The 18,379-nt window shown below is 35.6% G+C and overlaps 1 protein-coding gene across 2 annotated transcripts in view; it reads right to left on the bottom strand.

The window, feature by feature from the left end:
* Positions 1-4,457: 4,457 nt before the first annotated feature.
* The window catches only part of LOC140148502 (leukotriene A-4 hydrolase-like), a 28,775-nt gene continuing 14,853 nt past the window's right edge, over positions 4,458-18,379 (bottom strand). Inside the window, exons 5-18 of one of the 2 annotated variants that reach the window (XM_072170485.1) lie at positions 17,694-17,848; positions 16,979-17,051; positions 15,708-15,848; positions 14,838-14,861; positions 13,808-13,967; positions 13,242-13,267; positions 12,479-12,623; positions 12,093-12,196; positions 10,596-10,666; positions 8,910-8,964; positions 8,194-8,289; positions 7,563-7,645; positions 6,671-6,775; positions 4,458-5,975 (exon numbers count right to left, since the gene is read on the bottom strand). In XM_072170485.1, coding sequence (XP_072026586.1) covers positions 5,849-5,975; positions 6,671-6,775; positions 7,563-7,645; positions 8,194-8,289; positions 8,910-8,964; positions 10,596-10,666; positions 12,093-12,196; positions 12,479-12,623; positions 13,242-13,267; positions 13,808-13,967; positions 14,838-14,861; positions 15,708-15,848; positions 16,979-17,051; positions 17,694-17,848 — 1,365 coding nt within the window. In that variant the 3' untranslated portion in view covers positions 4,458-5,848. Of the gene's footprint in view, positions 5,976-6,670; positions 6,776-7,562; positions 7,646-8,193; positions 8,290-8,909; positions 8,965-10,595; positions 10,667-12,092; positions 12,197-12,478; positions 12,624-13,241; positions 13,268-13,329; positions 13,356-13,807; positions 13,968-14,837; positions 14,862-15,707; positions 15,849-16,978; positions 17,052-17,693; positions 17,849-18,379 lie in introns of both variants that reach the window. The other variant, XM_072170483.1, reaches the window with a different exon arrangement.

Below are 18,379 nucleotides of genomic sequence, written 5' to 3' on the forward strand. Positions count from 1 at the left end.
CATCTTCAGTCCTAATTCTTGCTCTCATTATTCAAGCTTAGTATTAAGTTGCACCTCCATATCTTCAACTGCAAATCTCAGGTCTGTTAACTTCCCGTCAATGTTGACTCCTCTCGGTTTTCTGTCAAAATTCTTGAATACTAATTTCCATGGCAGCTGTGAAGATTTCTAGAAATATTGTATCACCATGTCTTACACCTCTATTGATGTGTCGTATTTGGACAAATCATTTTCAAGATGAATTTTGGCTGTCAAGTTGCATCTGTGTAGGCCTAGGCCTACATGTATAATTTATGTCCTCGATGATTTGTATGTAGGCGTACATATCCTTCGTTGATCTTTCTTAAAGCTGTGAATAGTCAGGTCTCTGTGCTGATGTGTCATACCGAGTCAATTAAGGCTTTTTCTTAGTCAACTCATATCCAACCAGAGATGCCAGTCAGTTTCACTCAAAAAACCTGAAAAGCGCGTGAATGCAGGCCAAAAAGCCCCAAAACAGGCTGAAAATAAATAAAAACGCAGGAATTTGAACTCTCAAAAAACCTGAATTCAGGTTAAAACCTGAAAACTGGCATCTCTGTCCAACGTAAATCTTCATTTGCTTTTCTATTAATTGGTTCAATGCAGGAAGATGGTGTATACAGCTCCAAAAAAGTATCCTTACAGTTGAAAAAATAATCACAATTTCAAAACTGAACCATATTGGGGTAAAATTTTTTTAAAATAGATGCACTATTTAATCCGGGCACATTATGACACCCCATTGAATCAATGTGACTTCAAGAAGCAAAATTACAAGCATTTGATTTGACGAAGGTCCAGTTTTAAAAGTGACAAACTCAGTGGCCTATTCAAAACTCCACGGACTAGACATCTGGTTTGAGAGTGGTAAATGGCTAATTTGTGCGTGCCTTTAATTTAAAACAAAAGGAACAAAAGAAAACTGAAATAAAGAGCTGACAAATAAAATGGAAGTTATGAAAAGTACAGAGAAGTAAAAACTGAAATAAATACCGCTTTAAATAAAGCTTCATTGAAGAAATTGTGTTGTCTCTTTCTTGCGCTTGTTGGAATCTTTTTGCGCCTTTGTCGCTTTAAAACGGGACCTTGTAACTTTACTTCTTGAGGTCACATGTGGTGTCATAATGTTCACGATCAGATAGTGCATCTATTACTCTATTAGGGCCACTGTTTAATTTTGAGAACATCTCAGTTTCAGGACCACCTACTTAAAAGACCCTAGAACATTTGGTTTGGTTGGAGTTCTGTAGGGGCAACCAAGGTGGTAATAGCTTTCCATATGAGGAATATTAGTTTCAATAAAGAGGGTCTATGTTGTACACCATAATGCAATGACACAGAAGTATTACCACACCAGAAACGAAAAATACGTTGGCTTCACTTTATTATTCACTTATTATCTCAGTCAGGTAACCAACAATGATTTACATTACATGTATTTGCACTGAAGACTTTCCATATGGAGCACAATTATTACAAAATATGCATTTGGCTTTCCATATGGAGCACAATTATTACAAAATATGCATTTGGCAAAATAACCTTTTGTTATTGTTCAAAACTAGCAAGAGTTGTACAGAATAGTTTTTTCTTATGTGATGCTCAAATAGTTAGGTTTCCCTGATGACTTACTTTACTAGTTCAAGACTAACCGAGTGGGTTTAGTGGAAAGGTGGGTGGGATGTGCAGCAGCTGCAGGTAGCGTGATACACTTACGTTTAGATTAAGTTACAAATTTCAGAAACTCAACAAATCTGGAAAAGGTATCAATTTTGTTAACAATTTCCATAAATTCTTGCAAATTTAGTTTAATTTCAACATAAAATATTTCCAAGTCCAGAACATAAGTATAATTTTGGATTGTTTTCTCTTCAAATTTAATTGTTTCGTTTTCGGGTCGGTTTTCAGCATGCCAATCGCACATCCCACCTAATTAAAATTTAAGAACCCCTCCGACCTGACCCTATTAATAATTTGGCAATGACCCGTTAAAGATCTCTAGGTCTCTTACTAGTAGTATATACAAATTACTGTTAAAGTCTTTGTCATATTGCATTATTTCATTGCATGTATTACATGTGGGGGTGTGTTTGTAAACACCAGCAACTGAGGACACCCACATCAGAAATCTGTGTAACTGCGGACAAACAGGAACTGTGTATGTAGATGTTGTGTCTGGACTGTGTTTCTGAATGTAGATAAGGCTAATGAAAGTTGATTCACTACTTCCCATCATCCACTCGCATCACTTTTTCATTTTGGCCAACCTTATGAAAAAAGTCAATACACTAAAAATTAAACTATGTTGCAAAATGTCTGTACAGATGATTTAAGCATTGTCTTATATCAACAATATAGTATGAAATGCAACCAAATAATGAATAATGAAAGTGTCACCTAAATCACTTGACAAAAAGATGTTACAGGAAACTTAAGGGATCTAAAATGAGCGTTTATTGCGTTTCGACAGTATTTTTTGTGGGACATGAGAGCACCTCAGACCTATCGAATTGCATTCTGAAAACGAAGCATGTCTTTCTGATATCAAATAATTTTCATTTTTGAAAATCACAATATAATACAAATTTTATGACAAATTATAAAAATTTGATATTTTTCAAATTTTGATATATAACAGTCCTCGATAAATTATATAAATCTAATGACATATTCTTAAAGTGTATGTAGCAGGGAGGAAAAGCCGACGGTCAATTGAAAATTTTGACCTTTCATATTGAAGATATGGATTTTCCCCCCAAAAAGACCTAATTTTTTTTGGTGTATTGGGAAAAAAAATCCATATCTTCAATACGAAAGGTCAAAATTTTCAATTGATCGTCGGCTTTTCATCCCACCTACATACACTTTAAGTATAAATCATCAGATTTATAAAGTTTACTTCAAGTACTGTTAAATATCAAAAATATCAATTTTAATGATTTGCCATAAAATGTGTATTAAATTGCGAATTTCAAAAATCAAAATTATTTGATATCAGAATGACATTCTTCGTATTCAGAATGCAATTCGATATGTCTGATGTGCTCTAATGTCCCACAATAAATACTGTCCAAACGTTCATACCCAGCCCTTAACATCAACTTGGCATAAGGAGAAAACAGACATGATCCTTTATAGCCCTACTATAGGGCCTTTTGACAGTGGCACAATCCCTTATAAAAACATTATATTCCAAGAACTGCTACGGAATTACAGCAGTTGTCCGGGAATAGAATCTTTAAAAGGCCCTATAGTAGGGCTAGTCCTAGGTTGTTGTTGTTATAGGTGTGAACATTATACTGACTTGGTCTTACAAAATATACACTGAGTATAAAAAACTATATTCTAACTGATTTCTACATAACATTATGTATGGCTGTGAAGCATAATGTGTAGTACACATTGTGTATGCTAAAGCCAAGAATTCTCCGCGTTGCGGAAATTCCGCGAAAATCGCGGAATTCGGAGGTAAAGCGGAAAATGCATTTCTGAGAAAAAATAAAAAAATAAGCAAAATGACCTAGAAAAAGAAAAAAAATACAATTTTCACAGCTCGAGTATCCCACAATCCTTTGCGCCCTCGACTAAAATAGCTCTTGGGGCTTTCCCGGCCTTTTATGCGTGTTTCAACATGACTCAGACACGTGCATTGCGCTGCTACTACGCTGGATTCTTGTGAAATTTTATTATGTCAGAAATGTGCTAAAATTACAAAGCGGAGAAAAGCGGAATTTAGCATTTGTAAAGCAGAAAATTCTTGGCTTTAGTGTATGCCCATATCAAAACAATGCAATTGTCAATATTTAAAGATTATAAAATAACCAAGATTGTCAAACAAATTATTAAAGAAATAAAAAAGAAACATTTGTTCTGTACATTGCTCTGTACAAAAGACTTACACAAACAATCATTACACATTGGCAATTCCTTATTGATAGAAAAGTAGTTGTTTTTCAATACATAATTATATATCTTACTTTCCACATTTTGGTACCATTTCTGATATACTACATTATTTGACAACTTCTTACAATACAGTGTTACATTTTATGTAGTTTGATAATCTTATTCCCTCCTACTGCTCTTGATTCAATGTTGTCTGTGAAAAAACACAACCATTTATGATTTATAAAATGAGATCCATTTTAGCAGAAAGGATATGAATAATTGTGGAACCACACATTCATCAAAGAATTGAGATATGTGTATGTGATTTATTACAACCAATTATATCTTTTATTCAGAGCTATTTTATAGGGACCTCTATTATACAGGTATCTGTTATCTGACTGAATTATATTTTAAAGAAATCATGTTCTGAACAGTTTGATCAGTACTTACTTTCATGCTTTATTTGAAGACCATATAGGTTATTTGTTATCTGTAATGCTGCTTGGAGGATAAATACTATATTTTGGTTCATTCTCTTGTCCTGATTTTCATTTAAAGGCCTATTCAGTGATCCCAGCAAAGTGTAAAAAAACAAAATTATGTATAAATTGCTTAAAAGTGAATGGTAAGTCATTAAAATTGTCATTAGGTATTTTTGAAATGAAAAATTTGGCACAAACAAGGAAAAAAGCAGTATTGACAAAGTTGGAGCCCCATTCAAATACATGTAGCCAATTCCTCTACTTAAGTGGAGAAATTACATTTTCATACAAAATGTCCTAATTTTCTTTTTCTGATTTTCAACAAATCACTGAATAAGCCTTAACAAGCCAGTGCTGGTTACAGATGGATAACCAATGTTGGATTGTACTGTTCAAAACAAAACAAGGTACTGGCTACCTGAGAACAATAAGTTCAATAAATTATCATTTCCACACAAATGCATTAACATATCGTTTTTAAACTATGATGCAATTTTATCAGTTTCGCCGTCGAGCAATGATTAAAGGAGGAAATAGGAAAAAAGGTCATTTAACCCTACCTCCTTTGTGCAAGTCATCCCAATGTGGCTTGGGCCTGACAAGCGTAAATAGTGCCGTCCTCACTGTAGAGGGACATAACATGAAAAACAGTTTTTCATGATATCGTTTTTTAACAAACACACACTGTGGCAACACTGGAGGGTATTCTTTTTAATGCATGTGTGAATATCTTTTGATACTGAGCTAGCAATCATGTTTTCAAAAAATAATTTGCACATTCTCATATCATGATAGGTATAAAATCAACTTCCCCATTCTGACGAAGATGTGTTATGCCACATTGATCAAATTAGCATTATGATTATATAACATCAATGACAAGGACTATGTTGCAATTTGTTTATTTGCAATATGCAAAACAACACCATGGTACTTCTTGTAAGACACAGGGCTGTCAACTCTCACACATTCAAGCACTTTCTCACGCCAAGGTAGTAAATCCCACGCCCAGATCTACCAAATGTCACGCATTGTCGAAATATTATGTGAAAATAACCTATAAAAGTGCAAAAATGATGCATTAAATGGCTTCATTTGGACTTTAATTTTGGACACATTTCCCCTCACATATGCATTACACAAACGTACTGGACGGCACAGACACTGCGATTACAAATTTTTAATGAACTTCCAAATCTTTCGACAATATTTCACGCCAAACAATACCAAGAAGTTGACAGCCCTGAAGACAGACTGATAATCAGTCATTTTGACAACTGTAACAGTACTAAACAATACAAATATAAAACAGATACTTCAAAAATCTAACAATTGCCTTTCAAAGGAATCTTACTATTAGCTTTGAGCCTTTGGGAATTACCCCAAAGATTACATAACTATATTGACGGTAAAACATGGATATATTTCGAGGTTCATGTGAAACAAGTTCTACATTATTGTTGTGTGTCCACCTCTAGATCTTTGGCCACCATTGTCGCTGTGATTGGATGCATATTTTCCCTGTTCTCCAAGAACGCTTCCACTGCCTTCTGGCGTGACTTCTGCCATTTGTACAGATCCCTGAAATCAAAACAACAGGTTATGAATTTGAGAATGAATCCTTACTAAAGGTGAATACAATTAAATGGCCTTTCAAATCCATATTTGTATGTAACAAATGAATTTGTATTATTTTAATGAAAAAATGTCAACCTTGCTAAGTACAGTAATACTCTTTATTGGTATGCATCAGTGTGAAAGTTTAAACTAAGAGTGCAAGGTTAAATAGTGGTAAACAAGATTAGTTGTCTATTATTCCCACTAAATGTTGTCAAGTTTTAGTATTATATACCATAATTCTTTCTAATTAACGCTAATTAATTTGTTGCATTTTCCAAAATAGGGGGCGTTAATTAGAGGTCTTTTTTACATTGGTTATTCTCATTAAAAACATTGCCAGTACTGTCTGGCAGTGCTCCACAAACAATACGGAATTTCTACAAATACTGTAAACACTGTTGACGACAATGGCCGCTTGCATGGATATCGTAAAATCAGTAATCACATTTTCGACAATATGGGAACTGAATGGCATTTTGACAGCATTTATGGAACAGTTTGGTTGACAAAAATGGTGGGAGAAATGGAGAGAATATGGTAGGTTGTAGTAAAAATATCTTGATATTTGTGTTACTTCACCTATTTCAATACTTAGTTTAAATCAATTAGCCTACTTAGACACAGGGTTACCATGAAAGCCACTATATACTACTTACTTGAATAGTGGTCTTGCAAATTTGAGCCTCCCTGTCTTGCAAGCATATTCAATAGCCTTTGGTATGATCTTAGCATAGCCTGCTTTGATACACAATCGTAACCATCTGAAATACAAAATAAACATTCAAATCAATTATACTGATGTGCTGGTACTGATGAACGGACCAACTTTGTTATTATATTAGGCTATTGCAATTGAAATCCATACAACCCCCTATGGAAGGCATGACCTTAATCTCCCACACAGGGGGTGTAGATTTCCAATGAGACAAACCATTCAGGTAACCCCCAATTGAAATTCACTCCCTGTGTGGAAGATTAAGGTCATACATGTATTTTTCCACACAGGGTGTATGTATGAACAGCCCATTGGTCATCCTATGATCATCTGAAAGTGACAGCAAGCTTCTCCAGATTTGGTGATCATCCGCTGCAATTGAGTAGAGTTGCAGCTTATGAATAACTAAACAAGAGGTGGCAGTTAAAGCAGGCATTGATCTTGCTCACAATGTACATAATCAGAGTGATATTCAATGAGATTTTGCTGTTAAAGCAGCACTAATTTTGCTCAAAATTGATAATATGTCAAGTTAGTATGAAGTATTTTAGAGTTTATTTGGCTTTGCAGATGTAGAACCCAATAACCCACAATGAGTTTCTTATAGGTCACACCAGGGTTTTCTATACGTATTTTGCTGAAGGAGTATATAATTACTGATGAGTCAGTCATATTAATGTGCAGAGATTAAAAAATTATTCCATTCTCATGAAACCACCAAACTGTTTTATCCTTGCTTTATAAAAAGCCCTGATATACATGTAAACGTACGCAAATTTCATGAGCATTTCACACTGAACTACATGTAACACATTAAAAAAAATCTTTCTCACCTGAACTTGATTTCAGAATTACCAGTGTCATCAAATTTATAGCATGACCCCATAGAATGTATATGTAACTCACTCAAAGCAGGCTGAAAGGAAAAAACACAAGGCTAATAAATTAATCAACTACTACAATAATAGCTGCTCTGATGATAACGCTCGCTAAGTATCAAAAGATCAGCCCCTGATATGGACTTCTCTCTGGGACAAATGTTCTATTCATGCTCACCAACAAGAGGTTGCATGAAGGGTGTGAATTAATCAAATATAATGTAGGCCTAGCCGAACACAAACAAACAAAAACAAATTACTGTTAAGATTTGTCTAATGGCGCACATGGGCTCCTTAGGGTTAATTTCGCGTACAAATAGAGAGCTCGCTCCTCTGAAATTCCAAACAAGAATTAAGGGCATGTGTCCTTAATTTGCTGGTAGGATATTCACAAGAGGGATCTTTTAGTTTGTACTTAAAATTCCAGTTATGACAAGGGAGTCCACATGCGCCATTAGACGAATCTTTATACAGACTGCATGTGTACTAACTGATTCATATCCATGCAAAATAGGATTGCTATTATGTAAAAATGAAGCGAATCAAAGAAAAGTTTCATTATTTCTCAAAGAAATAAAATTATTACCTTTAGCAAAAGCTGAGAGAGAAACTCAATTACTTGTCCTGTTGACATTCCCTTCAAGTCACTTGCACCAAATTCCTCTAATTCCATGAAATCGGCCTGCATAGAAAATATTAAATAATGAAATTGCAGATGCTTCATTATAAACAATTATAAGTCTTAGTTTTCACCATTGTCATCACAATTATCTTTGCATCAATGTTAATTTATTTGCCCCTGAAGAAGATGAAGGTTTTTTTAAAAGCTTAAAAGGAGGCAATTTTTTACCTTTCCCATCTATAATTTTAACCTTTCCTGTCAGCTTCAAACTATGATTTTTACCCTTCCCCATCCGGTGATTTATTTCTTACTTAAAATGTATGCCTAAGAACCACAAAATGATTCAGAATGTTGTTTTACAGAAAGGATTAAGACATGTTTATAGTTACACTACAAGATTCCTATTGGGCCGCCTGCACAGGTACACCAGCAGGGGCGTAACAGTGTAGAACCAGTGCAGTACCACTACTGGTGGGACCTGTGCAGTAGCAGGATTGGTACTATGTAGGTACTCTGTGTGTACCAGTCAGATACCTTGGCGATGGTGTACCTGTACAGGCAGCAACAATAATAATATTGTAGTGTATACCATCCTTTTATCTAATGCCATAATCCATTTAAAATGCAAAATATTATGTGCATAATTTTTATACAAGAGAAGAAATGTGCAAAATCCTTACCGCACACCACCTATCACAAAGTTTGGTACAGGCATCACTTAGTGTGGTATCAAACCTATAGAACAATTATTTATCAAATTAACATTACAATTCAATTGTACACCTATATTGTGTGTATGTTGCTTCTGTTATCAAATTACATCAATCTTACAATTCTAGCATTATTTGTTTGTGCTATTCCAGTTGAAATCCATACACCCCCTATGGAAGATATTATCTTAATCTTCTACACAGGGAGTGTGAATTTCAAATGAGGCTACCTGAATGGGTGACTCTATATGAAATCTGCACACCCTGTGTGGGAGATTAAGGTCATGTCTTCAATGAGGCTGCCATCACATAGAAGTATATGGTATTCGCTATACGAAATACGCTCATTCGATAAGGCTGATTTCACATACAGGGTGTCCCAGAATGATCTATACCGTGTTTGAAAAAAATCTTAAAAATATATAGTCAACAGTGTATCTAATTTTGATGAGTGCAATACAATGACACACATGTCGCCTACTTATTCTGTGATTTTCATGGAAATAGCTTGATGCGTTTTGGCGGGACATTGATATTACTGAAAATGGACGAAAACTACAGTTGTGTGATTTACAGTGCAAAGGTATCATAACACCAGCCGTTGTAGAAATCCTACATTCCATTACAGGAAATACATCAAATTTGGCACAAATGTAGAGCGTACAACGCTGAACAATTCTTGATATGGAATTAAGTTAAACATTTCAATATGACTTCAGATATATAGGTTAAAAAACATACTTTTTATGTAATTTTTACAACAATTTTTACCCAAAAATGTCATTATTACAGAGAATATAACTTCCGCAAGGATCCCTACAGTCAATTTTAATCTTCTCCATTACGTAGCTGTCGGTTTGCCAAAATACTGTAGACATAAATAAATTCTACCACACTAAGGACAAACATTCTCCATACTTTCATGACAAATCCATGTTCGCCGGCATTTAAAATGATAAAACTCAGACACTGCAATAATTATCTTCAAAACTGCCAACAAAGAAACAATATAGTATAAAGTCGCTCACGTGTAACAAATCCTTTATTCCATACAAGGATTACTTCGTAACATCATAAATAATCGATAGATATCAGGCAATTTAGGACAAAAGTACCTGTATAACATTTTACAATTACATTTTGCTGAACAGTTAGTAATTTTATAGATTTTCAAAATAGGTTGTTTTGTGAAATCCCTAAATTCACCATTTTTACGCAATGTCCTGTAACTTCTATGAGAAACATCCAATTTCAAAAATCTAAAATTTCTAAGAAAGCTAAATATTTGTAGATTTTAGAATGTAAAACAATACCACCATTAATAATGCCCTTCATACCCAGAAAAATTCAACTTTCCCGGTATAGATCATTCTGGGACACCCTGTAGTATACTCCTGAGATATTGGCAAAAAAAGTGTTAAAATTCTTTTATATTGTTTTCAGTGATTGATCAAGTGACGTAACTTCGCAAAAAAAAGTCGTATCAACACAGGGTTTTCAGTTTCTGAAAGCTCTAAATGTTCTCTTTAGAAACATGTGTAAAACTCATTTTGGACAAGGGTCGACATGTGACTCATTCCCCTTGATCATGTCACATATACATCCCTTGTGATTATAGAACTGGAGATATAGAATTCCAACTACTTGTAGACTTACTTTGGTAGGACTGGACACATGCCTGGTGAGTGAAACCACTTATCCCATTCTACTTCATTGAAGACTGATGCCTATGCATACAAACAGACAAAACAAATGCCAATCAAGTGGACATATTACACTACAAAACATATACATTGCTTTCCAGCACTGGTCATAAAATTTCACTGTTGAACTACTGGAACACTTCAAACCCACAATCAGATAACCCAATTGGGCAAATTTTGAGGATTTTCCCAATGGCCTCCATGCATATCCTGTCCTATAGAAACCAATGGTTTCATGTCCCATGGCGATTTTTGATTATCAAGCTATTCCATACACCCCCTATGGAATACGACCTTAATCGTCCACACAGGGGGTGTGAATTTCAAATGGGGTTTGAATGTGTGATTCCATATGAAATCTACACCCCTTCTGCGGAAGACTTAAGATTGTGTCTTCCATAGGGGGTGTATGGATTTCAACTGGGATAGCTCATTTGAGAGCGATTCAGTCTGAATGTTTAAGGCAAAAAACCCTACATTTAGGTATAAAAACCCTGCACTTGGGTATAAGTAGAAGCTTCCCTTGACATACGCTTCTCTGTTGGGCAAGCATAAATCTTAATTCTAAGCTTGTACCTGACAAAAGGAACATTTATCCATGAAAACCCATTATAACGATTATCATATTGATAAACTTGCTGGTTGGTACAGATCCCAACTTACCAAGATATCCAACATTTAACATATTTTTGCTAAGCGTATGACAATTCAAAATTGTTAAATGAGTGCCTTCAGGTGACTTTTAAATTTACAACAGAACAGAGAAGTAACAGCTATGTAAAACTGGACCAAATCATTTATCGTCTACCAACTGTGCAAGTTATTTGTGCTAAGCTTGTTAGTGACTACTGCACAACTTTGGTTGTATGCCATAATCAGCGCCTCATGTGCCTACCACACCTTTGTGACAGGATTGCGCTCTGGGTGTTCTAAAAATATGTGATCAAAAACAATGCAGTCAAGAAGTTAATTTGGTTGCTTTCATTGGAAGTTTCTCAGTCAGCAACCCAGAAGGTTGAAGATGGATGGCACCAGTCCAATGTCAAAACAATTCGCTGTCGTAGACCAACGTCACTTCCTGCCGAGGTCACAACTACTTCCGTAGTAATGGATCATGTGGTTTGCATGACAACACTATCTACACTATACACATCGATGTTCTGCTGTTTGAAAATCAAGTTTTAGCCAATTTTATGGGTTTCACTGCCTAGTAAGCTTTTGCAAGATGTTTTCCTTCTGAAATCATGAGGTTGCAGGTCTTAAATATGACTGATTTATAAATTCCATACATTGATACCACCATTGCGGTTCTCATGAAAGCGTGATCTAGTCGCTATGGTAACGCTCCGGGGTCACCAATGTGACATCACTTCTACGACAGGGAATTCTCAATTGCCACCCAAGTCCTGGTTCTGACTTGATTTATAATTTACTTTTGAGTTGTCCTTACCTTATCCTGAAAATAAGAAAAGAGGAAGTCTTTCCAGTCTTGAGTTGAGATACTTTGGTACTTGAATTTTTCTATGTAGGCTCTCAAGAATGCCTCAAAGTCATCTACAAGAGGCAAAAACAACAACAATCAGTCAACTCTTACATTGCATGAAGTTAATAATTGTAAAATATTCATGATAATCGCATTTATTACTTGTTCAAAACTACTGAAAGGTGGAGGAGGGGAAGGGAGCAGAGAGGAGATGAGTGGAGAGGAAAGGAAGTGAGCAAGACAGTAAAGAAGGTGGGGAGGAAAGACACAATGAAGAAGGAAAATTGTGAACGAAAGGAACAAGGGGAAAAAAGCAATGGAAAGGAAGGAAGCAGATGTACATTTGTACTCACCTGTGTTTCCAACAAGTGTTTCTAGATAGAAGAGGAATGTTGACCCTTTCTCATAGGGTATAGAAGAGAAGGCGTCATCTGGGTCAACTTTCTCAAGAAGTGGCAATAAATGTGTGTAAGGATGCGATTCACCAAATGTCTCCACCTGAGATAGTAATGAAAAATGAAATCAACTGCGTTAAAGAGACAATAAGATATTTGCTTTAAAATATTAAGTCAAACCGATATAACACAAGCCAATTTGCACAAAATATATCATTATGAAGACAACACCAAATAACAATTTACTACAAATCATCCATATCTAACATATGAAGCACTTTAGGCCATTTGCTGAGCGTTAGTAGCGATCAATCTTTTGTATTGTTTTATTCTGTCAACAGAGGGCGACGTCATTGATCTTTAATCAGAGAAAAGTCATTTTTGCATTGAAGACAGTCTATACCTGGATTCTATTGAACATATATGTTGTGATCAGAAAGATTTCATGCATATTTGATTAACATTACCAATAACTCGATTTGTAAGTGTAAATTGCTAACCCAAGCATGGACTGCTCGCATCTAAACCATACACACAAAAAACTTCACGTTTGCATTTTTTTTTGTTCTCTATTACATCTACGCTTGTTCCAACATGTAGAAATCAAAATCATGCCTATATATTCAAAATCTGTGTGTTCATATTCAATTGATATACTGTGTAACTAAAATTATACACTTTCAAATCTGTGGATTTCTGTTAACAAACAACAAACTCTTACCGCATATATCAATTTGCCTTGTCCTCCTATAAGAAAAGGAAAATAAGAAGCATATTTAATTCATTGCTTCTAAATTCTGCCAACTTACCGCCTGACGTAAATCTTTTTGTCCACCTAAAACAAAAAAACAATAGAAATTGTTTCATTTGAATACAATACAACCTGTATAAATGCCTAGAAAATGTTGTTTTCTATAATATGAACCTTCAATCAGTCCTAGGCCCTTTACAATGGATTCTGAGGAAAACAATTGCAAATTGTACTGGGAAAATGCCAAATTGTATAAGGAAAAGAAAACTATGCAGAATTGTTCAGAATAGTTAAGTCACACAAAATTTCATGGGGAAAAATGAAATTTATAAAGAAAATCAAATTGATGACTTATTTTGCCAAAAAGTGGCTCCTGGTTCAAACTTGGTTCACAAGAACCAAGAGCTGTTTTAGGTTTTATGAGAGATGGCCTGTCTCCCGTTTAATCTCACCCTTGATTCCCATGCTCAATGAAGGAGTCTGACTTTTTATATAATATCCTCCCAAAAAGAACTAAATCATCTCCTAATACATACCGATGCATTGGAAGTGCCTTTCCTTTTCGCTGCCTTTCATTCTACCCAGTATCTTCCTCTCTACAAACACGGTGAAGCCTTCATTCAACCACATGTGTTCCCAGCTACAGTTGGTTACCAGATTCCCAGTCCAGCTGTGGGAGATCTCATGGGCTACAACCTGGGTTCAAAAGCAAGTGAACAGTAAGGACCGTGGATATATCGATAATAATCAATAAATTAACTATCCAATAATATAGATATCGCCGAGATCACTTTCTGAAGAAAATCAATATATCCAAGTTGCCGATAATGAAAAGAAAGTCTCAAAAATCGGGCGATTCAATATTATGCCAGAACAGACAGAGTGAAATGTAAAACCTCGCCACCTTAAAACACATTTTATTGAAATGACTATGCAAGAGCTGGACTCCTAAATTGTACATTATTGTAGATGAAATATGTGTAATATGTTAATTACTATAAATGTGCAATATTTATGTTTTCAGTTCACTTGTCTTGGTGGGTTGGAGGGGTCACACCCTCGGGTGATAGTGTTCGTGCTCCTGGCTCCTCCTGGCTAGCCTACCGGGACAATATTTTTATTTTATGACATGCTTTGTATGTGTATTTTTGATGTAATTTAGCCAGTTATGTAAATAAATATGTAAATAAATAAGCCTCTGGAATTAATAACTGTTGCTTTACTTAACCGCAGTTAAAAGTATATATTCCATTTCCAATGTTCAACCATCCGAAAGTTAGCAAATTGAGCTTCAATATTTCGCCTGCACACATTTCCTAGTTAATGATGATTTTAAAACCCTTTTTCACACTTGCTGATGGCTATTTCAATGGTACATGAATATTGATAATCTCATTAGAAATAGCTAGTTACAAGAGTGACATTTCTTGGTTAGCCAATGAACGCTAATTTTGGACAACCAAACTCAATCCGCCATTCAGCATACCATTACTTATACACTACGAGTTGGTAAATAATGCGAACTAGTGAGATTGCTAGTTGTATACAAAAGTTAAGATAACTTACACTTGCTAAGGATTTGTCTCCAGCCTGCAATATAAAGAAAAAATATAAAGAGAATTATATTAATTGTAAAATTACTTTTTATGAGTAATAGCAGGACCTCCTAGGAAATCAGTGCCTTAGCATTGAAAGGGCTAACCTGATTTAAGAAAGATTAAAACCGGTACGGTGCGACTTGAAGGCAACAAAAAATTACAAAATTTTGCTGTAACCATTTTTACATCCGAATTCATATCTTCCAAACATTTTTATCAAATGGGCTCTGGGGTTTTTCACACATTATAGCTAAAAGATGTGGCTTTTACATAATTATGTAAATACTGAATGATGGTTGACAACACATTTTAAAATATCACCACATTCATTGGAACTCACTTTTAATGAGACACCCTGTATATAGACATGAAAATCCATATGCAAAATATAAGCTACACCAGGTCTAATGTTAGACTTGGTCTAACAATGGAGGTTAGACTTGGGGAGGGATCCTTTCACACTCTTTTTCTTTTCCTCCTTTACTCCTAACAAAGTCCAAAAGTTAAATTGCAGCCATTTAATATTAAGCTATACATCTATAATTGAATAGAATATGATGTGCAACTTCCAAAAGGTTCCTTCTCTGTGGGACTAATCTCCTGGTCAAACTTCTTTTGTGCATACGAACCAAACTTACCAATAATGTTGGTGTTACAAATGTTAGGCATGGGTTTTCCATTCCACCATAGGAGAAAGATGGAGGGAGTATCAACAGGTCATACTGACCCCATACATAAGGACCCATGAGAGCTTCTGCTGTCTGCAACATTGTCTCTGTCTGCATGATACAACATTTGTATGAGTCTAAGTAATACATTTAAATAGACATACACTTACCAGTAATGTTGGTGTTACAAATGTTAGGCATGGGTTTTCCATTCCACCATAAGGGAACGATGGAGGGAGTATCAACAGGTCATACTGACCCCATACATAAGGGCCCAAGAGAGCTTCTGCTGTCTGCAACATTGTCTCTGTCTGCAACATAACATGTTTTATATAACACATCAACCAAAAACTGTCTATAAGTTTCATTCAAAAATGTGATTCTTGAAGAATTTTCTCCAACGTACTCTGTTAATTGTTTCTTTTTGCTAGCACATTTAGGCATATATCAAACATGGCATTTTAATTCAACACTTCCAAGCTGTAAGATTTACCATTTCACTATCCTTTTCATTGATCTAAAATACATATGAAGAGCTTTGTTTCAAAACCCTAACATCCACTTTTTTTGAGAACACATCAAAAATCATCAAAAAATCACTGATATATGGGGTTTGCAACAAAAGCAGTTTTTGGCAGGATGCTTGGGTAGGATGAGCATCCTGCTAAAAACTGCTTTTGTTGAAAACCCCCTTATATCAGTGATTATTTTGATTATTTTTCGATGTGTTCTCAAAATTGGGCAAGTGGATGTAAGGGGTTTTGAAACAAAGCTCTTCATATAACAAGGAGGTTTTACCCTTGTTTTGGGATATTTTTGCATCCAAGAATAAAATGCAAGTAACCACTTTTAGTGTGTTTCTATTGAGGTCCATTATTCGGATAATACCAGCAAAGAGATAAATTGTGCCCAATAGAAACTGGGTTTTACAACAGCACAACAGGTGTAAAACTGGTCAATGTGTTTTTGGTTTTGGTATAATCTTTGGTAAGAATCAGAATGGGTTTTAATCAAGTTCAATGTACCCCACTGTACGGTTGTATTACATTTCATTATCAATTCTGTTTTAAGTTCAGAATTTTCTGGACACAAGAAGGATAAATTCGCCGGAAAACTCTTGTCGTTATTATCTGGAGAATAGCGGAGAAGGTAGTTTGTACCATGATTGTTTGTGTGTACAAATGCATTTTGTATTTTAGTAGAGACCTGGTGATTTCAAGACCTAGTATGAACTCTCATTACATCTCAGTAAGACTCTCACCTAATGGTTAATTACGTATTTGGGTACCTGACTGAATTTTCAGGTAGATATCTGGTAAATGCTACATTTTTTGTTGATTCGGTAACCCATTTCTAGAATTTGGACCTGGGTAGGCCAAGGACGCGCGGGGACTTGGGTACCATGGAATTGGTGAGAGCCTTAATTACAAGTAGTACTTACTTCACTGAATTCTTCCTTGCCTTTTTCCACATACTCGGCTTCAGACCACACTCTTGAACGAGGCCCAATATCCCTGGTAAGATAAATCAAGTGAATCATTAAGAAACTGCAATTATGAACTACACAGATAATATCTTCAAACACTATTTTATAAACGTCCATTTCAGGAATATTATGACAAAGCACCACCTAAGATTGGGCTATTCCAGGTGATAACCATACACCCCCTATAGAAGACATGATCTTAATCTCCCATACAGGGAGTGTAGACTTTAAATGGAGTCATCCATTCAGTTAACCCCACTTGAAATTCACACTCCCTGTGTGGAAAAATAAGCTATCTGCTAATCTGCTATGGAAGACACAACCTTAGTCTTCCACACAGGGAGAGTGAATTTTAAATGAGGATACCTTAATGGGTGATTCCATTTGAAATATACACCCCCTGTATGCCTGTGTGGAAGATTAAGGTCATGTCTTCAGTTGGGGTGTATGTATTTCAATTGGAATAGCCCAATGCATAAGATCTATTGCAGCTTGAAGTCATCTATTTGACACAATTAGCCATGATTTTCCTTGCACCCGTATGGAAGACAAGATCTTAATACAGGGAGTGTGAAATCTACACCACATGCAAGGGAGATTAAGGTCATGTCTTCCATAGAGGGTGTAATGATTTCAACAGGAATAGCCCATTAATTAGTTTAGAAGTTACCTGCTTTCCAGAGCACCAACTACTATAGCCACCAAATAGCTTGGTATAGGTACTTTTTGTTCAAAGCAGTATGTTTTCTTGGCACTATCTGAGCAGGCTTCTTCTCCACTTCTAACTGCACTCATCAAGGCTACAAGATCCCTGGGTACTGTCACCTGAATGGTATACAAATATTGAATAGTAAACAAGGCGGTTCTCGAACCATAAGTCTCGCCTGCTTTTGCAACCACCTGCTTTCGCGATTACTTTTGGTAGAAGTAAATGAATTTCGCAACCGCCTGCTTTCGCGATTACTTTTGGTAGAAGTAAATGAACCTGCAACAACCCATGGTGACTCCGAAATGACCTTCCAAAAATTTGGCTCTAAATGTTGACTGTACCAACAAAGTTTCATGCCCATATGATAGTTTTTATCAATTTGACCTCAGATGACCCCCGCCAAATCATGGCTAAATACATAGCCTGAGAGCAACTTAATCCAAATTTCAAAAAAACAAATGACGTATGGTGACCTTGAAATTATGTGACACAACTTCATAACTTAAAGACCTTCATACTTCACCTATGGCCCAAGTTTCCTTGCAATAGGATTTGAACTGTTCATCTGAAAGCATTTAATCAAAACTTTAACCAAATTTGTCACATACACACACGCCCCCACATGGAAAAGTGATTATATAGTCGAT

This window comes from Amphiura filiformis, chromosome 3 (assembly GCF_039555335.1).
Source record: "Amphiura filiformis chromosome 3, Afil_fr2py, whole genome shotgun sequence".
Taxonomy (NCBI): Eukaryota; Metazoa; Echinodermata; class Ophiuroidea; order Amphilepidida; family Amphiuridae; genus Amphiura; species Amphiura filiformis.